The following is a 27,360-nucleotide window of genomic DNA, read 5'->3' as shown; positions in this document are numbered from 1 at the left end:
CCTGGATCAACATTAGCGAATCTACCCCGTATTGAACTGATTATGATGGTCCTGGATCAACATTAGCGAATCTATCCCGTATTGAAGTGATCATGATGGTCCTGGATCAACATTAGCGAATCTACCCCGTATTGATGTGACCATGATGGTCCGGGATCAATATTATCAAATCTATGATGGTCCTGGATCAACATTATCAAATCTACCCCGTATTGAAGTGATCATGATGGTCCTGGATCAACATTAGCGAATCTACCCCGTATTGAAATGATCATGATGGTCCGGGATCAACATTATCGAATCTACCTCGTATTGAAGTGACCTTGATGGTCCGGGATCAACATTATCAAATCTACCCCGCATTGAACTGATCATGATGGTCCTGGATCAACATTAACGAATCTATCCCGTATTGAAATGATCATGATGGTCCTGGATCAACATTAGCAAATCTACCCCGTATTGAAATGATCATGATGGTCCTGGATCAACATTAGCGAATCTACCCCGTATTGATGGTCCTGGATCAACATTAGCAAATCTACCTCGTATTGAACTGACTATGATGGTCCTGGATCAACATTAGCGAATCTACCTCGTATTGAACTGACTATGATGGTCCTGGATCAACATTAGCGAATCTACCCCGTATTGAAGTGATCATGATGGTCCTGGATCAACATTAGCGAATCTACCCCATATTGAACTGACCATGATGGTCCTGGATCAACATTAGCGAATCTACCCAGTATTGAAGTGACCATGATGGTCCTGGATCAACATAAGCGAATCTACCCCATATTGAACTGGCCATGATGGTCCAGGATCAACATTAGCGAATCATATCCCGTATTGAAGTGATTATGATGGTCCTGGATCAACATTAGCGAATCTATCCCGTATTGAAGTGATCATGATGGTCCTGGATCAACATTAGCGAATCTACCCCGTATTGAAGTGATTATGATGGTCCTGGATCAACATTAGCGAATCTATCCCGTATTGAAGTGATCATGATGGTCCTGGATCAACATAAGCGAATCTACCCCGTATTGAAATGATCATGATGGTCCTGGATCAACATTAACGAATCTACCCCGTATTGAAGTGATCATGATGGTCCTGGATTAACATTAACGAATCTATCCCGTATTGAAGTGATCATGATGGTCCTGGATCAACATTAGCAAATCTACCCCGTATTGAAATGATCATGATGGTCCTGGATCAACATTAGCGAATCTACCTCGTATTGAACTGACCATGATGGTCCTGGATCAACATTATCAAATCTACCCCGTATTGAAGTGATCATGATGGTCCTGGATCAACATTAGCGAATCTACCCCGTATTGAAATGATCATGATGGTCCGGGATCAACATTATCGAATCTACCTCGTATTGAAGTGACCTTGATGGTCCGGGATCAACATTATCAAATCTACCCCGCATTGAACTGATCATGATGGTCCTGGATCAACATTAACGAATCTATCCCGTATTGAAGTGATCATGATGGTCCTGGATCAACATTAGCAAATCTACCCCGTATTGAAATGATCATGATGGTCCTGGATCAACATTAGCGAATCTACCCCGTATTGATGTGACCATGATGGTCCGGGATCAATATTATCAAATCTACCCCGTATTGAAGTGATCATGATGGTCCTGGATCAACATAAGCGAATCTACCCCGTATTGAAATGATCATGATGGTCCGGGATCAACATTAGCGAATCTACCCCGCATTGAAGTGACCATGATGGTCCGGGATCAACATTATCAAATCTACCCCGCATTGAACTGATCATGATGGTCCTGGATCAACATTAGCGAATCTACCCCATATTGAACTGATCATGATGGTCCTGGATCAACATTAGCGAATCTACCCCGTATTGAAATGATCATGATGGTCCTGGATCAACATTAGCGAATCTACCCCGTATTGAAGTGACCATGATGGTCCTGGATCAACATTAGCAAATCTACCCCGTATTGATGTGACCATGATGGTCCTGGATCACCATTAGCGAATCTACCCCGTATTGAAGTGATCATGATGGTCCTGGATCAACATTAGCGAATCTACCCCGTATTGAAGTGATCATGATGGTCCTGTATCAACATTAGCGAATCTACCCCGTATTGAAGTGACCATGATGGTCCTGGATCACCATTAGCGAATCTACCCCGTATTGAAGTGATCATGATGGTCCTGGATCAACATTAGCGAATCTACCCCGTATTGAAATGATCATGATGGTCCTGGATCAACGTTAGCGAATCTATCCCGTATTGAAGTGATCATGATGGTCCTGGATCAACATTAGCGAATTTACCCCGTATTGAAATGATGACATAGCAATTATCAAAATTTTGATTACAATCATATTCAAAAAGCAATTATTCTACTGTTTTTGTATGTCATATACTTTGTGCACACTTTATTCTGACTAAAATCACAGTAGTCTGTTTTAAAGACCTGGAATTTATTGACATTGTTATAAAATTGTATTAAATATTAAATGTGTATTTGTGTATGAGAGAAAGAAGACTTTTAGAGGTTATGGAGTAAAGTAAGCTTAGCTATTAGCTAAACGGCACATGGCTGTTGTATGTATGTTCAGAGTTGCATTACATTAGGCCATTTAAGTGTTCTATTTCAGTATTTTTTAGTGAATAAATACATTTACAAAGTCAGATTTTTAGTTACAGAGAGGGTCAAAGAAAGAGGACAGACAAAATAACTTACCTTTTGTCAGTCAGCCGAGGTAAGAGAGGAGGGAAAATTCAAAATGGACTGATTGCATTTAGTCGGCACACACTGATGACATCAGAGGCTTGTGATTGGTTGATTTAATGTTGATCCAGGATCAACAAAATGTGTTGATCCAGGATCACATCTTACTACACCGTGGCAAAATCACGGTGACCGCTGTGGTCTATAATTCACACCCTGACTAAGACCCATTGGGGGAAGCATTTAAATAATCCTATGAATGCATATAAAAAAATTAAGAATCGAATCGAATTATTCGAATTGCATCGAATTTTAATGTGAATCGCATTGAATCAAATCTTTCTGAATTTGCACAAATCGTTCTTGAATCGAATCGAAAACCTATGAATCGTGAATCGAATCGATTCGCTGCCTACCCAAAGATTCACAGCCCTAACACTAAGTTATGGCCGTTTTACACTTTATATTAAGTGGACAGTTCCTGAGGAGTTATGTCACCGGGTGACGAAGGCGGAACTGAAAATCAGCGCGTGATTCCCTTGGGGAGCACTTCCGGGGTAACACCAGGCCGGTTCCGGTTCGCTGTCATGGCTGACCAGAAAGGTAAACGGAGAAATTAGCAGCAGCTGGATTAAATCGGAGTTGATTATGGTGGCGATGAGGACGCGCATTTTCAGAGGAGATATAAAAGCAGAGATTGGAGAATCTAAAAGCAAGTTCGAGAAAAAAGCAGGACGCGAAGTACAGGGCAGACGGGAGCGAGTGAGTGAGAATACCAAAGCTGGCTGGGAAGAAGTTTGTCATTGTGAGTGTGAAGACCATCACCTGGAAAGAAGTTAAGTAACTTACACGATTCCTAATTGTTTTGGAAGCACCGCGTCTGTGTTCATGGAGGCATTGTGATATATTGGAGGGCTCTTACCTGTTTGCTGTTTTTCTCTTTCGTGTGGTTGAAGTTGGTGATTGGAAGGCACGTTCATTCTCTCGTATAAAACTCCATGCAGTCATACTAATGTCACCCCCCCCCCCCTCCCCCCCCCCCCCTCCCCCCCTCCTGCCTGAACACGAGCTGCTGGTGGACGGATCCAGGCCAAATGGAGTGAAGGCTTAAATCCACTGTGAGGTATTTGTAGAGTTGCAGTGCTTACGAATTGAAGTGTTCACGTGTGGGATTGTGGAGGGATTGCTGTATGCAAGTGTGAGGAAAATTGAAATATTCCGTCGCTCCAAATCTTCCCTGGGATCATCCTGCCCCGTGGGGTGTGGGGAGGATCGACAATTTGACTGTGTGTATAGATGTGTGCAGGTGCCCATCTACTTCTATCCTGAAGATACAGAGAAAACCAGTCGCTCACGCCGCCTTGAGTTCACCGACCTCGACGACCGCCACCTCTTGAGCTTCCTGGTAGTTCCAAAGACCCTGCACCTCAGGTATTTCGAGCTCTATTGCTGTATTGAAGAAACAGAGAAAACCAGTCGCTCACGCCGCCTTGAGTTCACTGACCTCGACGACCGCCACCTCTTGAGCTTCCTGGTAGTTCCAAAGACCCTGCACCTCAGGTATTTCAAGCTCTATTGCTGTATTGAAGAAACAGAGAAAACCATTTGCTCATGCCGCCTTGAGTTCACCGACCTCGACGATCGCCACCTTTTGAGCTTCCTGGTAGTTCCAAAGACCCTGCACCTCAGGTATTTTGAGCTCTATTGCTATATTGAAAAAACAGAGGAAACCAGTCACTCACATTGCTCTGAGTTACTCACCTGAAGATCCTCGTAGTTCGAGCATCCTGAACCCTCCCGCTGTCCTGAAGAAGTAGAACAAGCCAGCTCCTCCTGCTGTTCTGGGTTACGCACCCGAAGATCCCCTTAGCCCGAGTATTCCAAGCTCCATCGCTGTCCTGAGGAAATAGAGAAAGCCAGTCACTCACGTTGCTCTGAGCTACTTGCTTGAAGATCCTCTTAGTCCGAGCATCCTGAGCTCCACCGCTGTCCTGAGGAAATATAGAAAGCCAGTCACTCACACTGCTCTGAGTTACTCACCTGAAGAAGTAGAACAAGCCAGCTCCTCCTGCTGTTCTGGGTTACGCACCCGAAGATCCTCTTAGCCCGAGTATTCCGAGCTCCATCGCTGTCCTGAGGAAATAGAGAAAGCCAGTCACTCACGCTGTTCTGGGTTATGCACCCGAAGATCCTCTTACCCCGAGTATTCCGAGCTCCATCGCTGTCCTGAGGAAATAGAGAAAGCCAGTCTCTCACGTTGCTCTGAGCTACTCGCTTGAAGACCCTCGTAGTCCGAGCATCCTGAGCTCCACCGCTGTCCTGAGGAAATAGAGAAAGCCAGTCACTCACGCTGTTCTGGGTTATGCACCCGAAGATCCCCTTAGCCCGAGTATTCCGAGCTCCATCGCTGTCCTGAGGAAATAGAGAAAGCCAGTCTCTCACGTTGCTCTGAGCTACTCGCTTGAAGACCCTCGTAGTCCGAGCATCCTGAGCTCCACCGCTGTCCTGAGGAAATAGAGAAAGCCAGTCACTCACACTGCTCTGAGTTACTCACCTGAAGAAGTAGAACAAGCCAGCTCCTCCTGCTGTTCTGGGTTACGCACCCGAAGATCCTCTTAGCCCAAGTATTCCGAGCTCCATCGCTGTCCTGAGGAAATAGAGAAAGCCAGTCACTCACGCTGTTCTGGGTTATGCACCCGAAGATCCTCTTACCCCGAGTATTCCGAGCTCCATCGCTGTCCTGAGGAAATAGAGAAAGCCAGTCACTCACGTTGCTCTGAGCTACTCGCTTGAAGACCCTCGTAGTCCGAGCATCCTGAGCTCCACCGCTGTCCTGAGGAAATAGAGAAAGCCAGTCACTCACACTGCTCTGAGTTACTCACCTGAAGAAGTAGAGCAAGCCAGCTCCTCCTGCTGTTCTGGGTTACGCACCCGAAGATCCTCTTAGCCCGAGTATTCCGAGCTCCACCGCTGTCCTGAGGAAATAGAGAAAGCCAGTCACTCACGCTGTTCTGGGTTATACACCCGAAGATCCTCTTAGCCCGAGTATTCCGAGCTCCATCGCTGTCCTGAGGAAATAGAGAAAGCCAGTCACTCACGCTTCACTGACACTGACAGTTACCATGTAAGTACACTGTTAATACAGTGTTGTACAGAGGTTTGGGTTTTGCATATTACACAGTAAGTTATGACCGTTTTACACTTTGTATCAAGTGCAGAGTTACTGAGGAGTTACCATGTAAGTACACTGTTAATACAGTGTTGTACAGAGGTTTGGGTTTTGCATATTACAGAGTAAGTTATGACCGTTTTACACTTTGTATTAAGTGGACAGTTTCTGAGGAGTTACCATGTAAGTACACTGGTACCACAAGGGGAAACTTTAGCTGTAATTCAACATAAGTCCTGCCAGTCATACAGTAAATACATGGTATACACATAGGAATCATCATGATTTCAGTGGAGTTTCAGTGTATTCCAAACTGGTAACTACAGTATTGAAGAATGTAGTTACATAATGCCAGCTACACATGTGTACTTACTGTAGTGGAAAAAGTGTTGTTACCAATGTCCTGTTACACATTTGTAATTACTAGGGGTGGAACGGTACACAGAAGTCACGGTTCGGTTCATACCTCGGTTCAGACGTCACGGTTCGGTACGATTTCGGTACAATGGAGTGAAAAGCAAAACAAAAAGGCAGAAGGCATTTTTATAAATGTCTTAAGCCTTGTATTTTTTAGATAAGTTTTATTAATAAAGGCATAGAACCAGTTTATTTGTAGTGCACTGACATAGTTTTATATAATTAGTTTATTAATTAAATTATTAAAAAGACACACACACACACACTGTTCGATTGCGCGATTCGCGCCCGCGCCTCTCTCTCTCTCTCTCCCTCTCTCTCTCGCACACACACACACACAGACACACACACACTCCAGCATTGCAATCTCGATCGCAGCCTGTTCATTGCTGCGTTCACAGTCACACCAAAAGCGAATAGAGCGAAATTGATAGCTATTTAAGAGTTTTTTTTTTTATTTGTACCGTGTATTCTCCGTGCAAATTCGTGCACCGAACCGTGACGCCCGTACCGTTTCGGTTCAATACGAATACATGTAACGTTCCACCCCTAGTAATTACCCATACCTTTCTGTGGGTTATTACATATGTGTAATTACACAAATATTACAGCTGTAAATACTATGTACCAATGTGTATTTACACTGTAGTTACATACTAAGTACATATCTAGTAACCATGTAAGTTCACAGGTATTAGGGCCACTTAATATTGTTGTGAACTTTTTCTTCTTAAAGTGTAGAAAAGTCAGAAGAGCAGACCAGGAGACGGAGAGGTATCTTTTAAAGGAGATGTTCTTCATTAGGTCGCTGTAGCATCTCAATCTCGTCCAACTAAGGGAAAGGTTCCCTTGCAATTTATACATTTAGAGGAGGAGGAGTTTACATTGGGGTGACAAAGCATGCAAATTAAGTAGGAACACACCCTACTCTGAGGGCATTACCAATCCAATTGAATCAGCATAACTATTCAAATGCTGATAGTGGCCAGGAACTCTGGTTCCTAAGAGCCATCCCAGAGCCATTAAAGACAAAAGTCGGACAAAAGGTGAAAGTCTCTCCGACAGCTAATCCAATCAACCTAACGATTCAACATCTAGGCTGAAAGGAGAGAAAACAGGACTATCAGGAAAGGAGACTCAATAATCATCTAAAATCCGTCTACTAAACTTTATCAGTTTTTATACCATTGGAGTGGAAACCTAAATTGAACATTTGACAAATTTGTATTCCTTCAATATAAAGTGGGACCGGTCAAGGAGATGTGTTTTTAGTCTAGCTTTGAACTGACAGTGTGTCTGCTTCCCGGACAATAGTAGGAAGACTGTTTGTTACGATCTTTTTACAGTCTAGGAGATGTTACGCAACACTTGTTTTATTAGTACTGCTGATGGATGAGTAAGGGAAAGGAAACCATGACAGACTCAACTTGAAGAGAAACAAACTGGATTTTTATTGTCACAAAGCCGAAGCCACTAGTTCCAGTTCGGTTGATAAATGATCGAATGAATGAAAACGCCATCCTTTTGAACCCAGCTGGACAACTCTGATTGGCTCCCGGGCGCCGCCCCGATGATGAGTGACGTCCCGCCAGGCCAGTCACAGCAGCCTGCGAGCCGAGAGTGAGCTAGAAACAGAAAAAGATAATGAGCATATACTATCAACACGTGCAAAGTATACCAGCGTGCACAGACTAGTGAAAACAAAACAAACCCCCACGTGGAACGTGACACTTCCCCCCTTAAGAATCAACTATATGGATTAACTCAACAAATAGTTGATCAAGTGCATTCGCTCAAATGCCACCATAGGCAGCTCTAGACAGTGCGTCGGCTATTATATTCTCGACACATTTTTTATGCTTAATTACCAAGTTGTAACCCTATACAATCAGAGACCAGCGCATCAAACGCTGATTCTGATTATACATACGTGATAAAAAAACTAAAGGGTTCTGGTCGGTAAATACGGTGACCGGAATGCTACTCAATCCGACATACACATCGAAATATTGAAGTGACATTAAAAGTGCTAATGCCTCCTTCTCGATCGTGGAATAATTCAACTGGTGTTTGTTGAATTTACGTGAGAAATAACAGACCGGATGATCAATTCCATCCTCACCTGTCTGAATCAATACAGATCCAGCACCAACAGAACTCGCATCTACATCAAGTTTAAAAGCAGTGTCGTAATTCGGTGCGGCTAAAACAGGTGTATTACACAAAAGATCCTTGATCGTACTAAAAGCATGTTGACAATCATCAGACCATAGAAACGCACGGGATGGACTAAGAAGCGCAGTTAATGGATGTGCAATCGTCGAAAAGTTTTTACAGAAGCCACGATAATAGCCAGCCATCCCTAAAAATCGACGGAGCTCTCGTCGAGTGGTTGGAGCAGGAAATTCAGCTATAGCCGTAACTTTCGCTTCTAACGGGCGCACCTCCCCTTGACCGACTTCCTTCCCGAGATACATAATAGTGGCCTGCCCAAACTCACATTTGGCTAAATTTAAAGTCAACGAGGCTTTCTCCAAACGCTCGAAAACGGTTCGCAATGACGAAATGTGTTCTATCCAATCGGTCGAGTAAACTACTAAGTCATCTAAGTAGGTATTACACTTGGGCACTCCAGACAACACGATGTTAATAAGCCGCTGAAAGGTAGCTGGAGCGTTACGCATGCCGAAAGCCATTACTGAGTACTGAAGAAAGCTATCAGGGGTAACAAATGCAGATATGTCAGAAGCACGGCTCGTAAGAGGCACTTGCCAGTAGCCCTTTACCAAGTCTAACTTACTGACATAACGGGCTGAACCGAGGTTGTCGACGCAATCTTCCATGCGCGGTAAAGGAAAACAGTTGGGCACCGTCACCGCATTTATCTTTCGGTAATCAGTACAAAATCGCGCCGTGCCATCGCTCTTCGGCACTAATAACCATGGAGAACTACAGGGACTACAACTGAACCGAGCAAGTACATGCTCTACTAGATACTCAACCTCATTTCGCATCACATCTCTTTTCGCTGCATTTACGTGGTATGCATGCTGTTTAATCGGGGCAGCATCACCCACATTAATGTCGTGCTCCAAAACTGTAGTGCGAGAAGGTACATCATTAAACAAAGCAGGAAAATCATCAATCAACTGCATAATATCACATCCTTGTTGTTCAGATAAATGAGATACATGAGATGTAAGATCAGATAATACCTCAGAATTCTTAAGTCGAGCACATTGTTGATGTGTGTGACGAAGAACGACTCCATCATCCTCCGGATCAGTAATCTCGACAGCAGCACAAGTGAACACAGGAGATGACACAGGAGATGACACAGGAGCAATGATTTCTTCTGCAAGTGACACATTCTGGACAGCTTCCCTATTGTAAAAAGCCTTTAACATATTCACGTGACACACACGAGTCTTCCTTTTCCTATCTGGCGTTCCAATTACATAATCCGTGGCACTAAGTTTTCTTACCACCTCGTATGGTCCAGAAAACCGCGCTGCTAAAGCAGACCCTACCATAGGCAGCAACACCAACACTTGATCGCCCTTATTAAAGGTACGCTGTACAGATTTATGATCAGAGAGACTCTTCATCTTACCCTGAGCCACTTCAAGTGACTCTCTTGCCACGGAACAAGCTTGATGCAAGCGCTCACGGAACTTACTCACGTAATCCAGCACGTTCATTTTCGGGCTAGACTCAACAGACAACAGATTCTCTTTGAGCATTTTCAAAGGTCCTCTGACAGTGTGTCCGAATACTAGTTCAGCAGGACTGAATCCAAGGCTTTCTTGAACTGCTTCTCTGATCGCGAATAAAAGTAATGGTACCCCCTCATCCCACTCTTTCCCTGTTTCCATACAGTACTTTCTGAGCATTGACTTTAACGTTTGATGGAAACGTTCGAGTGCCCCCTGCGTAATAATCAAGAAACTTCACTGCCGTACCATGAGTGCAGCAGCGTAATGATATGACGCAGCGGCTGAAAATAGGCCACCTTCCGTCAACACAACGGAACTATTTTCAGGCGCTGCGTCATATCATTACGCCTGCTGCTCTCATGGTACGGCAGTGAAGTTTCTTGATTATTACGCAGGAATGAGAGTATAGTTCCTAGCCATATCAGCCTAGAAAATCGCAACTTTACATTTTCCGTCGGTCTTAGTGCACGATGTAACTACAGAAGAGTCAAGTTTTAAATAGGAAAAATATCAAAACTCTTTGGTCATTTTTTTTTTTGGAAATGCTAATGGTCTTGTCCACTTCAATGATGTATGCTAAGCTATGCTAAAAGTGGTACCGCCAGAACCGGAGATCGGCTGAATGGATTCAAAAACGGTAAAACTCAACAGTTTAACTCTGGGGGAGTTGTAAAATGAGCCTATTACCAAAAAAAGTGGAGTATCCCTTTAAGTTTGAAACCAAGTTCGAACATTTCAAGGTTTAAATTTTTTAATTTAAAACAGGGTTGCATCGGGTTTAGAGTTTATTTCTTTTGCGATGCAAAATAAGAAACACTAGGCTAATCTTATTCTTGCGACATTTTAAATTTGTATTGCCAAAGAAATTACAGCTAAATTGAACAATTAAAACAGTACAAAACGAAAATTGTCCAAAGAAACATAATTAAATTAAAAACATGCGTTTCTCTTTGCCTCTCTCGCGCTGGATCTCTTTTTATAAGTTTATTTAGTCTCCCTCGCTGCGCGCGCGGGTCTCTCTCGAAATGAAACATTTCAGGGTAAAAACACATCATACAGCTGATAATACTGTATATGTCGCTGCGTGTCAGCCATACAAAGCACGGAAAAATTATTTAACCTTTAATTGTTGCTTCAAAGACACAGCATGCCTTGTTGAATTCACCTTACAATAACTTCAATTGAAATTTTGTGTGAAAAAAACTTTAAATAGGCTACAATAAATAAATTACAATATTTATAATTTAATAAGATATGGGGTCTACATTTGGACACAGATTTATCCTTACAATAATTTTGCCTGCTTATCAGGCTGGCTATCCGACACTCTCCATATGAAAGAGGAACATTAACACCTTTGTCCAGCAACTGTCCCTCCAACCCCCCCACAGGCTATCAGAGTCTGAGGCTGACTTAACACAAAGAGAAGTCGCAATTCACACTTAAATCGCTATTCTAGACAGTGTTGATAATGAAGGAATTAAATGATTTAAGTTACATGTAGCCTAGTGATATTTCTGTCATAAAAGTTTATTACTAAATATTTCATTATTTCAATAATTGATGAAATAAAACTGGTTTGGGCCAGCTTTTTCCAAGCAAAACTAAATATAATCTGAAAAAACGCATGTTAATTTTTTTGTCATGTCAAAAATGTTCAACTCAATATTAAATTCTACAGGGATCTTTGGATCCTTACAAGGCATGCAATTTGTGAATTAAGTTTTTATTTTATTTTGTATTATTCAAATAAATATCGAAACACGGTGCTTGGTGGTAATCCTGCTAAATTAAATAACATTTATAGAATAATTATGAACTTAAATGAAACAATATCGCAACATTTCGACAAATACATTATTTGATCTGTTTTTACATTTTAATTCAGGGCGATTTAGCCTACATTTAATTAGAGCGAGATTTTCACCCTTGTCTTGTCATTTTCTCATTGGGAAGCGCTTACATTACATGTTTGAGTAGATCCTCTGTACCTCTCGTTTTCATATGGATTAGCCTACATAATCAGATAACATTTATTAGCCTAAATATTTAGACATTTAAAGGCTTTAGACATAGCCGATTTCTTATCGTGACTGAGCTGAAGTGGCTTTCGGTTCATTTTTTGTGACGCGCAGTTCCCGGAGACAGAGACGACAGATATACTGTTTTTGTCGTTAGCCTAATATGAATTTATTTAGTTTACAGTAATACAGTAACCTAATATGAGTTTACAGTTTTGAACGATGTAAGCTCCTCTACTCTTATCTGTATGACCAAAAAATTACGGGGGGGATTCAAATAATTCAGCAGAAGCAGGGATGTTTAGACCAGAAGGAAATCCTAGTCCCCCCTGGCAAATCACACTTTACTTAAAACCATGTTTTTTAAAACTAGGGAACAGACCTCTCTGCCATGCGCGCGCACGGTTTGGAGCACAATATCTGTCTCGCATGCACGCTCGCTCTAGATAGATTACGGGATATTTTAACTAATTTGCGGTATAACTAGTCGATCACGAGTGGCTCAACAGGTAGATCTATAGATAAACTATATCTTTTAGGAATTTGACCGACCGGGTTGACACTTCAGCGGGAGAAATCGGGGGTGTGGCGTGAGAGTGTGAGATTTGGGTCAATTGCGTGAGTAGCCTCCTCTCACGCTCAATGCGTGAGAGTTGGCAGCCCTGAAAAAAAAAATATATATATATATATATAGGCTATATATAATCATTTTTTTTACAGAACTGCTTTTGAAATTACGATTGGTAGCCTATTATTATACAGATGCAAAGTCGTTCTGTTGGATACTAGGTTGTTCCTTAGTGTAAAATGGAAATGCATGATAATTGTATTTTATAAATATAAGCAAAACAAACTGTATGGTGTAACAGAGTTTTAGAGCTAGACAAATCTAAATAAATATAAAACTTACAGCAGACCATATTTGTGCGGGATTTGAACCCGTGTCATCTTAATGATGAACCGTAAGTTCTACCGCTCGGCTATGAATTTTCTCACTGAAAAAAACCCAAACGTCTTTTTCTCACATGAGCGATTTTTTCATTTAGCCTGTGAGTGTAGGCCTACACTTTAGCCTTTTACAGTTTTAAAAGATTATATCTTATCTGTATGACCAACAATTACGGAGTAGGCTATAAATGTTTGTTGTAGGCTTATTTGGAAATTACCATAACTTGTAGTATTTCATCCTTAGGCTACTGTTAATAGACATTAGCCCCACTTACGTTTTGCTAAACGTCCCTTTGCGCCACCTGGCGGTCGTTTTGCGAACAACTATGAAATGCGACTGGTTTATTTTTACCGCGGTGGATGGCTAAAAATGGTATGTGGATGGCTAAAAGGTGTGACTAAAAATGTGCTTTTGGCTTTCATTTATATTTTGATTGTTTGTATATATATACACACTACCGTTCAAAAGTTTGGGGTCGGTACGATTTTAAATACTTTTAAAAGAATTCTCTTCTGCTAACCATGGCTGCGCTTATTTGATTAAAAATACAACAAAAATCAGTTATAGTATTAAATATTATTCCAGTGTAAATCAGCTGTTTTCTGTGTGAATATATAGTAAAGTGTAATTTATTCCTGTGATCAAAGCTGAATTTTCAGCATCACCAGTGTCAGTGTCTTCAGTGTCAAATGATCCTTCACAAATCAGTATAATATGAGGATTTGATGCTCAAGAAACATTTATTATTATTATCAATGTTGAAACAGTTGTTGGTCTGTCAGTTGTACAGTTTTTTTGTTTGTTTTAGGATTCTTTGATGAATAGGAAGTTCAAAAGACTTTTGTAACATTATAAATGTCTTTACTGTCACTTTCGATCAAATTAATTATTCCTTGATAAATAAAAGTATTGATTTCTTTCCTCCAAAAAATAAAAATAAAATTCTCACTGACCCCAAACTTTTGAACGGTAGTGTATATATATATATATATATATATATATATATATATATATATATATATATATGTGTGTGTGTGTGTGTGTGTGTGTATATACATATTTATTTATATATATATATTGTCCTTGCATTCTTTCTTGTGTGACACCCCTGAATGAAAGGCTCATTAGTATGCAGTCTGCTCAGGTGAGAACTGCCTAATTATTCATGAGGGGGTTGGGCCGTTCCGCCCATCCGCATATTGCCTTTGCAAACAAAAAAATGTTTTTCACAATTTAAAACAATCTATTGTTTTATGTGAATGATTAGGCAGAATGATTTTCAGATCAATTCGAAGCAAAAACTCTAGGCGACAACATCCACTAGTCAAAAGTCTTGTGGACAGATATTTAGTATGTTATTTGTGGCCTTATATTAGAAACTTTATTTTTTAGTTTTTTCAATAACCACGCATAAACAATATTCTCTCAAAAATACAAACATGTATTAACATGTTGTTCACATATTATGGTAGCCCTGTGTGTGCTATATAGAGTGTAATTTCACCTGTGCCATTAATATGTTTATAAGCAACTGAAAAAAGCAGAAATGTCAGAGCATACCAAAACATCTCAAGGACCCTGAAAACACCTCAGACCCCAGAGGGTTAAAGTCTGTTTAGAGAGAACGACGTCGTCTTAGTGGCCCCTAATGTAATAACAAATGATAATTTTGCTGGAAGTGAATCAATCAAAACCAACTTTAGCTGGAAATAACATTATTCAAAAATCGCTATAAAGCCAAAACAGTCTCTGTTACCGTAAATTGTATGTTTATCTCTGTAAAGCTGCTTTGAAACAATCTCCATTGTTAAAAGCGCTATATAAATGAAGATGACTTGACTTGACTTGACTTGAGGTCATTCTTATATTTCTCAGAGAGCTTTGAGCATGATGCACTGATGCTGTCCTGTGGCATATCTCTGAATTTCCACAGGACGCAGAACTCATCACATATCTGCTGCATTGATGAGAACCGTACATGTAGTTGAATGAATGAATGAATGAATGAGGCATTTATATAGCGCTTTCATATGTACTACTGTACACCCAAAGCGCTTTACAATCATATCAGGGGTTCTCTCCTCAACCAGCACCAGTGTGAGCATCCACTTGGATGATGCGACGGCAGCCACAGTACAACGGCGCCAGTGCGCTCACCACTCACCAGCTATAGTTGGAGAGGAGAGGGAGTGATAGAGCCAATTCAGTGGATGGGGATTATTAGGAGGCCATGATTGGCAGGGGGCACTGGGTGGAATGTGGCCAGGACACCGGGGTTACACCCCTACTCTTTACGAGAAGTGCCATGGGATTTTTAATGACCACAGAGAGTCAGGGCCTCGGTTTAACGTCTCATCCGAAGGACGGTGCTCTTTGACAGTATAGTGTCCCCGTCACTATACCGGGGCTTTAGGACCCACACAGACCACAGGGTGAGCGCCCCCTGCTGGCCTCACTATGACAATGACAATGACAATTTATTTGTATAGCACTATTAAAAACAACAGCTGTTGACCAATTTGTTGACCTTTTGTTCTATTAATAATTCCACTAGATACGTTGGTGCTAATCCATTCAAAGATTTATAAACTAAAAGTAATACTTTAAATTCTACTCTGTAACACACCGGTAACCAGTGCAATGATCTTAGAATTGGTGTAATATGCTCTCTCTTTTTTTTTTTGCACAGAAAACGGGCCGTAGCATTTTGGACAAATTGTAAACGAGATAGTGTTTGCTGACAAATTCCCAAATATAATGAATTACAATAGTCCAATCTCAGGGGAGTCTCACTAACACCTCTTCCAGCAGCAACCTGGTTTTCTCAGGAGGTCTCCCATCCAGGTACTAACCAGGCTCAAGTTGAGAGATTATGCTGCTGTCCATTGCAATATGAAACACTCTATCTCTGAATAGGGTCTCTGGCCTTTGCTCCTCTGTCCCTTGCTTTTCTGACTCATCTAAGAAATATTTCCTCTTTATCTGTCTAATTTCTAACTGGGATTTGATGCCCATGGACGTGGCAACAGCAGTTGCCTCTGTCAGAAAACTCTCCCATGATGCACGCATGCAGGCAATCTCTTCCTCCAGTTCCTTTATATTGACAGCTTGCACATCAAGTGAGATGGTTGAGGACTGGCTGGTAAGATTTCTATTCTCTATGCATTGTAACACCTTAACCCAAAAAGTGAGGAGCAAAACTCCATTACAGGACTGAAAGTAGGTCTTTAGACCATGTGCTTCAGCTTTGGCTTCACTGGTGAGGTTACCTGTAGTGATAAAGGTGTCTAATGCCTGGATCACACCAGGCAAATGTTTTCTGGGCGCACACTTCATCGTGTGTCAGACAAGCTGAGCAGAGAACAACCCAAAACTCTTTGTAAGATTTCCCATCGGTGAGGGCTGCCACTGAATAGTTTGTACAGCTGATTGATGAAGCCAAAGAATATGTCTATTTCTGGGCAGGCCCGGGCTGCATGGACACCAACTAGGTTTAACGTGTGAGATGCACATGGTGAGTATGTGGCCAAGGGATTTTTGTTATGTATGCGAGCTTGCACTCCTCTCACTTTTCCTGCCATGTTAGCTCCATTATCATAGCTCTGACCCCTGCAATCAGCTATATCTATCCCATGTTCACCTAGTGATTGTTCCACCATTGTGGCGATTTCCTATCCTGTCTTTTTTGAAAAGTCCTTAAATTCAAGGAAACGTTCATTTATTTCCCACCCACCCTCAGGGGAACTTTGACTGACATACCTCAGCAACAGTACATTTTGCTCCAAGTTTGACACATCTGGGGTTGCATCACACATCATGGAATAGAATGTTGTTTCTTGCCTTTCCCTCAAAATAGTGTTTAGGACACGCTGAGCACAAAGTTCAATAAATTCGTTTTGGCTGTCAGGTGAAAGATAATGAGCTTGGAGTCTCTTTCCCTGTTGCCGGTGCTCTCTAATGTTTTGTAAATGGTCATTTAGGATACTGTCAAACTTTGCCAACAGCTCAATTATGCCAAGAAAATTTCCATTGTCTGGCTCATCTAGTGTATTTGTGCTGCACCTGAATGGCAGATTCCTGAAGGCTAAGTACAGTGTTACATCCAGCAGCCGCTTCAGTAGTGCTTTGTTTTTTTCGATTTCTGTCTCCATCAATTTTTGTAGTTGGTTGTCGATTCCAGAAGTCTGTAGGACAGAATGTTGTAGGTTCTTCCATTTCCAATAACAACAGTTTCTTTCATGTTCTGGAAATCTCTCATAAAGCTTTCCATATTTTATATTCGATATTTTCATCCCATCTGTGGAATTTAGTGCACTAGTTTACTTTTTCTCTACTTCAAAGGAGAACAGCAAGTATGGTAGGCAAAATAAGGCCTTTTTTGAGCTGCAATATACTATCCAGTCCCTATCGATTGTTTTACCTTCCATTGTGGGATCTGGAATATGTCAAATAGTTTGGGAATTCCCTGCCCTCTGCATCTGCTGGCAATTCCTTTGCCCTCTCTGAGAAAGGCATTCGTTTTGCCATCACACGTATGAGGTTCACTCTATCAGAGTTGGTCATTCTAGTTGGCCATAATGCAGGATCACTGAAATTAAGTGAGTGATAAGTCTCTGATCCATCCTGCTCAGACTCTCCGACGGGGCAGCGGGCCCCTCCCGCATCACTGTGACTCTCTCTCTCTCTCTCTTCTCTCTCACTGGTAGCCTGACTCTGTCCCTCTGCTCCGGGGCAGCGGGCCCCTCCCGCATCACTCTCTCTGTCACCTGACTGCAGCTGGAGCTCTCTCCTCTCTGTCTCATCCTCTCTGACGGAGCTACCAAACTCAACTGTTTCTGTCAAAGATAACGTGTTGTGTCAGGCTTTTATACTAGAGATGCACCAATTACAATTTTCTAGGCCAATTCTTATTTTAGCCGATTCCGTTTTTCTAACCACTTTACAGCAGACTGCCATTTTTTTTTTCTTATAAAACACCACATACTTTTTCCCAAACTGAATAATAAAAACACGTTTAAATGGGTACATTTTCTATAAATGTCTTCATTTTCTTTTCTGACATAGCCTACTGCAGTTCTTGTTAAAACACACTAGACATGCAAAATCGGTGCATTCATATTTATTTTTTGTCCATCAAAAGTGTGCTTTCACTTTTAATTAAGTATGAGCAGAGCAGCAAAAATAGACTCTATCTGTTCACCGATGCCGACAGTGACGCATTTCAGCCGGCTTTTTATTTCTCATCTCCATAAATATGTCTAGTAGTAAAGCTAATGCAAGGGCTAGAAATCAATGAATTCTTTGCTAATAGTTCCTTGGCATCATGGAGAGCGCAGTTCGCACTTGCTCTCCCGTGGCGTCTGTCGTTGCTATGCAACAATGAACTTAGGCGCGCCTGTAAAAACGAGCACGCCGCGTCGCTATAATGAGCTAATATCCAAAATATTTCCATATGTGGCTCTTTTCTCCTTTCTTATCAACTAGTGGATTTACAGACACCACATCAGCAGCACCGCCGGTCGCCATGTCTCAGCGCTTTTATGAAGAGAACGCAACTGCACGCGCTTCGGGCATGCACGCGCATCAAGTACCGGGTTTGAGAAAACCTGGTACCGTGGCGTGATGTTTAAAAAAATTAGTACCGACTTGGTACCGAAGTACCGGGTCTTTGACAACACTCATAAACGTTGGCTGCGCTGTTTCTTACCTTGCTCTACGTTGACTTTACTAACGTTAGTTCCAGCTTCACCGTCACCACCTTTTTAAAAATATTTGTTTAGGACATCTCGAAGGCCTCTATTTTCTTCTTCTCTTTTCTTTTCTTTTCTGAGCACTGGACTTGTGCTGAGCGGACATTTTGAGCGTAACGTTAGCCTACTGAACTTCAAATCAAATGACAACATCAAATTTTGATCAGTGGCCAAACCATTTTTGTTTTGGGGGGGGGGGGGGGGGTTCTTGACCACTATTTCAAGGACAATTAGGAAGAAAACAAATAAAAAGCTGTTATGTAACTCAAATATTAGAGTTTTTCCACAAATATGCCTATTTTATTTATTTTTGAACAAGTATTCCATAATTTAATGGGCCCGGGACAACAGACCCGTTTGTCCCCCCCTGTCGGCGGGCCTGGTTAAGTTAATTAATCATCAATTAAGTGATGATTGATCATTAGTGATGAACACCTGCTGTTAACAAGCAGAACTGAAGGAAAGAGAAACACAAGAAATACAAGGTTTAAGGTCACCATGATGGAGATCAGCGTTTGCTTTAGTTGGGCTCTTGACTCTTGACGTTTGAGTACAAGTTTTTCGTTGGCTACTGTAATTGAGTGTTTATGAAACATTTGTTATGGCACAAAATTCAAGGAAAAGTATGATCGGGTGATGATGGTCAAGGTTTGATGATGACAATCATCACTTAATGACTTGATTCACTGATCTCATTCAGAGTTTAATTTCAGATTATATTGTTAGTTGTATTCGAAACTAGATTCTACAACATAAGAACTAGCAATGTTATGATTATCAGACAGCATGAAGGATTTTACAGAAAATGTAATTCATTATCAAAACTAACACAGATATCAAGAATCAGCTTGTGAATCTTAACAATGGTGACCATTAAAAAATTATTCATACTGCAATGCATGCTGGGTACTACCATAATACAAACCTTATCCATGGCTCCCAGCATGCATTGCAGCATGAATCGTTTTTTTAATGGTCACCATTGTTGAAATTAATTTACTGATTCTTGATGTCTGTAAGTCTGCATGATACCAAATATGTTTTTAAAATCTGATTGACACAGCAATGGGCCTTACAGCAGAATCATAGCTCTTTTATAAAGAATAATACAAGTTATATATCACCTGTTTAATCAGAGATTATTATCTAGAAAAGATCAGAGAATCAAGACACCAAATGATGATTCATCATTCCATAAATCATCATCAAAACAATTTCTTTTGGCTTTTGTGCCATAACAAATGTGTTATATAAACACTCAGTTACAGCAGCCAGAGGAAAACTGGTGTTATAAAGTCAAGGGTCAAGAGCCCAACTAAAGCAAACACTGACCACTATCATGGTGTCTTTAAATGAAACTCGATAAATCATCTTCATCTAAACCTCTGTTCATTCACCATAACAACTTCTGTAGACGCATGATAAAAGTCACACTGGTTAGTAATAAGTGAAGCTGGTAATGCCGTTTGTGGATCTTGAGAGATTTGAAATATTTTATCTTCAGTTGATTTCATCTAATGTTGTGGTTGGAAGTCAGTTGTTGTTCTTGTGTTTCTCTGTCCTTCAGTGATGTTAACAGCAGGTGTTCATCATTAATGCTCAACAATCACTTAATTAATCACTTAATTTCTTGACTGCAATATCTACTTTTAGTGAACTGAAATAATTTCAGAGTACTCATAACTATTGTTTTTCATCAACTTAAATGAATTGAGGCAATTGGTTTCCTCAAATGAAATGAGTTAGCTTAACTCATTGGATTTGACTTTGTGTGTGATATTGTGAGCTAGCAGTAACTGCAAGTGCTCTGAGTTCATTTAAAGTTTGTCATTTCTTATTTCTCTTTCTTTCAGTGCTTGTTCACAGCAGGTGTTTGAATGATTGAAAGAATGTTTCAGAAACATCATACTAACCTTTAAAGCTGCTGTCCGTAACTTTTTTCAAGTTAAAAATAATCCAAAATAATTATTTAAAAAAAAAAAAACATATTCAGCCAGTGTTCAAAACTATCTGCTTGCCGTAGCTCGATTCAAAACGGTTAGCTTGTAATAATGATTTTATTTCCAGTGGTACTGGTGGGTTTTCGCGGGAAATTCGAGCATGTCTTTGCGTCATTACGTCACACCCGTACACTTAAAGAAGGAGTTTCGGCTAGCTATACTGCGCGTGAGGATGTTGACGTTGGGGAGAGTAGAGATGCCTTTTCTCACAGCACTTTACATAATTGAACTTATGGCGGATCCAGAAAGATCCAAATGACAATCATCAGTGTCAACTGGAGATTCACCCGTTATAAAACCCAAAAGACTTCGTACTTCGGATTTAAAGTGGCTAGAGAAAGACAGCAACCGTCTCATGTGAACACAAGGAACATAGGCAGGGCGTTTGGTGCGTGAACTCCGTGTTTTGAAGGGGTTCAAAACGGAAAAAGAGACGCTTTTTTCTGCTGGACAAGTAAGACATTTCAATAGTTCAATCGTGTAACAGTACAAAAATTGTTTGCTTAATTCATACAGTTATGGAGTTTCCTTTGTTGTGCCTTTCTCGTTTAGCTATTATGGAGAATATGAATTCTGAACTACAGGTAACCATAAAACACATTAAATGTAGTCACACAAAGCTGATGTTGTTAACATTAACAATTTGAGAACAAAGTATAATTTGCACGGTTCGTTAGATTTAATCAGCGCGTTTTACTGCAGTGCAATCAATGCATTTTCCCTGTAGTTGATCTTGATGTTACTTACTTGTTCAGATGACATTTTCCGGTGAAAATTCTTATGTTGGTCATCCTGTACTTCCAAAAAGTAGAATGTGTGATTCTGAATGCCAGTATCCACACCGGCGCTGTGACCGACAGCCGCGACGCGCACTCTCCTCACAACATTGTGTTCATCCGCGCTGTTTCATGCCGATGTACAACTCACGTAAAATTAATAATTCCGCGAATGACTGCAATTGCAGACTTCAAACAGAGATGGCGACAAAGAGGAAAAGCTACGGACTGCAGCTTTAAATAACATTCTATTAATATTCAGGAAACTGACATTTTTTATGTTCTTGGAATGTTACAAATCAACTTTCCTAGAATGTTGAATTGTTAATCAAAATTAAGTTGAATGCATGTTTGAGGAACATCATAGCTTCTACAACACGTTCCTCTAACGTCAAGAAAACTAGACACATTTATTTCCATGAGCTTAAATTCAAAATTCAATTTTAAAGGTTTACAATGAAAGTCTCTTGCCGATCAGATGGGGAATAATTTTTATGTCTCTGGATTCATTTTATCATACTTTTTTTGTACTAGTTACATGCTAAACAACTGGAAAAGAAATTATTAACAATAAAAACTACAGTAACTTAATAAGCACAGCCAAAGGTTTTTATTATATATTGTGCAAACACTGCAAAACAACCATAACATGCACATACTTCAATACTGAAACCAAAGATGATTTTTCCAACATCAATGGGTATTAATAATAATTCATTACATTTATACAGTGCTTTTCTCGGCACTCAAAGCGCTTCACATGGAAGGGGGGATCTCCTCAACCACCACCAATGTGCAGCATCCACTTGGATGATGTGACGGCAGCCATATTGCGCCAGAACGCCCACCACACACAAGCTTACTGGTGGAGAGGAGACATAGTGATGAAGCCAATCAGTGTATATATATATGGGGATGATTAGGAGGCCATGATGGACAGAGGCCACTGGGCAAATTTGGCCAGGATGCCGGGGTTACACCCCTACTCTTTCGAAAGACATCCTGGGATTTTTAATGACCACAGAGAGTCAGGGCCTCGGTTTAACGTCTCATCCGAAGGACGGTGTTCTTTGATAGTATAGTGTCCCCATCACTATACTGGGGCGTTAGGACCCACACATACCACAGGGTGAGCCCCCCCTGCTGGCCTCTGGGTACATCAATACTAATTTAACTGATATCTGTTTCTGCCCACAGAAGAATATTTAGTAAAATGCAACACATGAATTACCATACAGTAACTGCTCCTCCAACTCCCTCGATGTTACCAGCGGTTCAGTGTCTTGCTCAAAGGCACAATGGTGAGAAGATTTGTCTCTTAGTAAATCCCACACTTTTATATTACACCTACTGACTTTTACTTTAGACATTCTGATATCATGTAAAAACACTAAAAGGCAATTTGCTTGCATGAGGCTGGTCTATCATTGTGAGTGCAGTTCCTATACAGCGGAAATCTAAAGGTTTGAGATAATCAAAGTATATTTACACTTTCATTGTGCCCCTAAAACAAGCCAGATGACTTCCAGATGAAACAGATATCTATCAGTGTTTGTAATGTTCTTTTGGGGCTTACTGTGCCTGTCAACCCTAAAATATGGCAGTGTTGCAACAGGTATTTGGATGACGGATTTTTCAATACCCAATATTTCATAGTATTCTTTTGCGAGATTTTAAGAGATTGTTACAGTTATCATATGCATCTCCAGTGATTGCTGTCCTTTAAAAAGACATGCTTATTCATTTTTAACAGGTTTAAAAATACTTCAAACATTTGCGTATTGTCTTTGCTGACTTGCGCTACAAAATGTACGCTCCCTCAGTATACTCACTATCTAAACCAGACAACAGCCCACTAGTTACAGAGACTTCCTCCGTACGCCTGGCAGCTCTCTGAAGCTGAGTCCAGGAGAAAGTGTGCTACCTGGAGAGGAGAGAACTGTATTGTTCCTGGTTGAGGAGCTACCTTGTATCCTGTAGGAAACAGAGTTGTAGTACACAGAGTTAATTTTGCACTCAGGACACTTGTTTTGGGATGGGGTTGGACTGTTGCAGAGGCCCAAGTGATAGCAAATGCAGGTGCACAGCAGGCTCAGTTGAGACCGAGACCGGCACTGGTTTGCGTGTAACGGCAGGGGCAGAGGCGAGTACAGCTCGCGCTCCTCTGCCGGGGACAGGATGAGGTTGGTGCAGCTGGTGCCCTCCTCTATGGGCAAGAAGAGGTTGCTATGGCAGTGATTATCCCGCCCAGATTTCATGGCTGTGAGGTTACGACCCCTCTTCAGTGAGGCTCGTTCCTGAGCGTCCCGCTTCTCGTCCTCACTGTTCATAGTGAGGAACCTCAACACCACCAAGTTGAGGAACGCGCCGATCACTGTCAAGCCCACAAGGATGTACATGAAACTAAAGACTACATAAGGTGTCTTTTCTTGAAGGTCCTCCTTCTTCTGAAGAGCCACGAAGTCCCCAAAGCCGATGGTGGTGAGAGTGATGAAACAGTAGTAGTACGCGTGGAAGAACGTCCAGCCCTCGAAGTGCGAGAAGGCTGCGGCCCCCACGCACAGAGTTCCCAGGCAAGACAAGAAACCTACCAAAACCATGTTTTCCATGGAAATCTCTGTGCGATGAAGCCCGAGGCATCTCTTGACACGGCTGAGGAGGTAGCGGACGAACGTGTTCATCCTCTCACCCAGACTCTGGAACATCACCAGTGTAAGAGGGATGCCCAGAACGGCATAGAACATGCAGAAGACCTTCCCTGCGTCTGTGCCGGGGGCGGCATGGCCGTAACCTGCAGAAAAACAGTGCCAACATCTCAGTCAGACCGGAGGACTGAGGCACACATCAATCCAAATCACATGCTTCATAGATACGTGTGTCAATGTTATTTAGAAAGATTCCTTACACTTTATTTTCTAGTGTTCTTGTTACCGTGTAATTAGGTAAATAAGTAGCAATTTTTACTGTAATACTGTCATTTTTACAGTAAATTTGAAAATAACAGCCTGAAATGTATGTGATTATGTGTATGAGTGTGTGTGTGTGATAGAGAGAGAGAGAGAATGTGTGTGTGTGTGTGTGTGTGTGTTTGTTTTTGTGATATATGAGGACACAAATGTGTATAATGACATGCATATTACACTGGTATTACAACTTACACGTGATATATGAGGACATTGCATGAGTCCTCATATTTCAAATAGCTTAAAAAACATAAAAAACAATGTTTTTTTTTAAATGTAAAAATGCAGCATGTCTCCTGTGATGGGTAGGTTTAGGGATAGGGGCAGTGTAGGGGGATAGAATATACAGTTTGTCCAGTATAAAAATCATTACGCCTATGGAATGTCCTCATATATCACAAAAACAAAGCTGTGTGTGTGTGTGTGTGTGTGTGTGTGTGTGTGTGTGTGTGTGTGCACTACTCGCTCACTATTTTAATGTGTTTGCACTAATTTGGGTGGGTTAAATTCCGAGTGTGGGTTACCATACTTCGCCTTCACATCACTTCTCTACACTGTAAAATCTAATTAGTTAGTCTAAAGAAAGCATGCAAACCAAGTCAGTTTATGTGATGTTCTCTCTATTATTTTAGTTGTATTGACAATTCAACAATCAAGATGACTTTGGGAAATGAGTGAATGCAAACAGAGAAAATAACTGCAAAAGTGGAGGAAATGAATGAAAAGTCCATTAGGAATTTTCCCGCCTCAAAAACCGCACTCAAACCAATCAGTTAATCTCAATTTAGGTTTTCTGAGTAAACAAAGCATAGTATGTGAATAGTACAGATTACTAGATTTTTACAATTAAGTTAAGACATTAAGTAAAGTTAACTAAAAAGTGTTAGTTAGAATCACTGTTGGATTTTACAGAGAGGATCTTTAATATTCATATCAAATTTCTGTTTTCTTTACACCTGTTGTTTATTTACAGTCTTACTGGCAACCAAAATTGCCAGTAAAGCACTGTAAATTTCAAAGAGTGTACTTATTAATATTAATCATTAATCTAGGGTTAGATTTTGCCTTAGGGTTGGTCTGTAATTATAATTTACAGTCATTCGTACATGTTACAAATAACAAGGACACTAATAGTGTTACAGAAATTTTTATAACTGTAGGTTACATTCTTAAAATAAAGTTGAATTTTTTTTTTGCAGTGATGTCATAAAATAACCTTAATTCTGTTCTTTGCTCTTCTGTTTTTTGTCTGAGCAGTTCTTAAAATAACCATTTTCTAGTGTGAAGAACAATTTAATAATCTATAAAGAACCCTTTCCTCTATAAAGAACCTTCTGTGCAGAAAGATGTTAAATGGAACCATCAATGCCAATAAAGAACCTTTATTTTTAAGTGTGTATGATTAGTCATGCGTTCGTTACTAATTCAAATGCTATATTCGTAATGCTTTGTAGCAACTAGGCTATAGATTTTTTTCGCATGCAAAGCCTGAATCACTGAAACTCACCTATCGTGGTGATGACAGTTATGGCAAAGTAAAAAGATCCAGCGAATTTCCACTGTCTGCCGGCGCGATGGGGCTCAGCCTGCTGCACTACCCGCTCGATCTCCCGATAGTCATCCTCAGTGAAGCGATACTTCCTCTTCATGTCGTTGCGCTTCTGCTCTAGGAAGCGTTTCCGCGCGCTCTCAGTCTCGGACTCTAACGCGTCGAAGACCGCGGCGCCCACCAGCAGGTACGAGAACATGCAGAGGATGAGGGAGAGCGTGCGCACGTTCTGCTTCTTTATCTTCATCTTCAGATGATCTCGAACAGGTTGCGCGATTCAGTGCATCGGTATTAACGCTCAGTCTGTGGGGTTTCTTGGTTTATGTGACATTGAGTAATAGAGATCTGAGGAGAAGAACATAGTGTACCGTTTTCATTTGTTGCAGGTAAATTCGTTGAGATGTGTTTGAGATCAAACCACAGTCTTCCTGGTATGCGCAAATCGTGCGAGGGAGGTTTCGAAGCTGAATCTGTCATGTCTGGCGACCAATAAAATCTCCTGAAGTCCAGCTGCACGCACAGTCAGTCAGTCTCAACAGGACACGCTCATACCCTGGTGAGTGTAAAGATGTTTGATGTCTGCAAGCGTGTGGTCATTGCGGCTGAGGAAACAGCAGAACCATCACTAAGCTTGCGCGAGGATGCGAGATGTCGCTGTTCATGGTCCTGAACTTCAGCTTCATACAACGAAATTCAAGCTAAGAACACTGTAAAAAAACATTGTATTAAAGAGTATTTTTTTTACAATAAATTACTGTAGTTAGAAATTTACTGTGACATCAACGCGTGCTGGTTAATTTTCTTACAAATGACTGTGAAACCACAGCAGAATGATGCTGACATCAGTAATTTACTGCTCTTGTTTTACTGTGAATTTACATTATAAAGTTGTCTTTAACCATGCCACTGTAATAAATGTATTCTTACCACTGTAATTGTGTTGAAGTCACCATAATGGTGATTAGTGTTCAATTTGCTCGGGATCTTGGACTCTGTGTATTCATATTCAAATTTCTGATCTAGCCAAGTCAGAGGTGTCACACATAAAAACATTTGATAATACGATGATAAGATAGAATAAAATATAGTCTAATTGGCTGATTTTAAGTCAGTCAAACTATATTCTTAGCACGAATTGTCTTTTAGCATTATTTAAGCATGAAGACTTAATGTGTTATTTCAAAATGATAACTGTTTGTAGATGGATCTTTCACAATAGTGAAGCAACTGCTGAGATTCATCTTTAAAAAAATGTGATATTTTTTATGTTAAATACACACAAATTATTCACAAATTATTTGGT

The 27,360-nt window shown here is 40.8% G+C and overlaps 1 protein-coding gene across 1 annotated transcript; it reads right to left on the bottom strand.

Moving 5' to 3' along the window:
• Positions 1–23,372: 23,372 nt before the first annotated feature.
• On the bottom strand, positions 23,373–26,453 carry kcnk15 (potassium channel, subfamily K, member 15). Its single transcript, XM_056261258.1, has 2 exons — positions 26,016–26,453; positions 23,373–24,336 (listed from the first exon to the last, which is right to left on the bottom strand). Exons 1-2 carry the CDS (start codon positions 26,302–26,304, stop codon positions 23,405–23,407), a joined length of 1,221 nt encoding a protein of 406 aa, XP_056117233.1. The 5' UTR covers positions 26,305–26,453; the 3' UTR covers positions 23,373–23,404.
• Between the last annotated feature and the right edge of the window lie 907 nt (positions 26,454–27,360).

Source organism: Rhinichthys klamathensis, unplaced genomic scaffold (genome assembly GCF_029890125.1).
Source record: "Rhinichthys klamathensis goyatoka isolate OS25496 unplaced genomic scaffold, OSU_Roscu_1.1 h1tg000010l_1, whole genome shotgun sequence".
Classification (NCBI taxonomy): Eukaryota; Metazoa; Chordata; class Actinopteri; order Cypriniformes; family Leuciscidae; genus Rhinichthys; species Rhinichthys klamathensis.
Note: the sequence above shows the minus strand (reverse complement) of the source record. Positions and strands in the feature narration are given on the sequence as shown.

What these genes read in the sequence shown, in the direction of transcription:
- kcnk15 (XM_056261258.1), bottom strand. Translation starts at nt 26,304, where the DNA reads ATGAAGATAAAGAAGCAGAACGTGCGCACGCTCTCCCTCATCCTCTGC. An exon ending in AACTGTCATCACCACGATAG is followed by an intron (nt 24,337 to 26,015) that starts GTGAGTTTCAGT and finishes GTTTTTCTGCAG; the next exon opens with GTTACGGCCATGCCGCCCCC.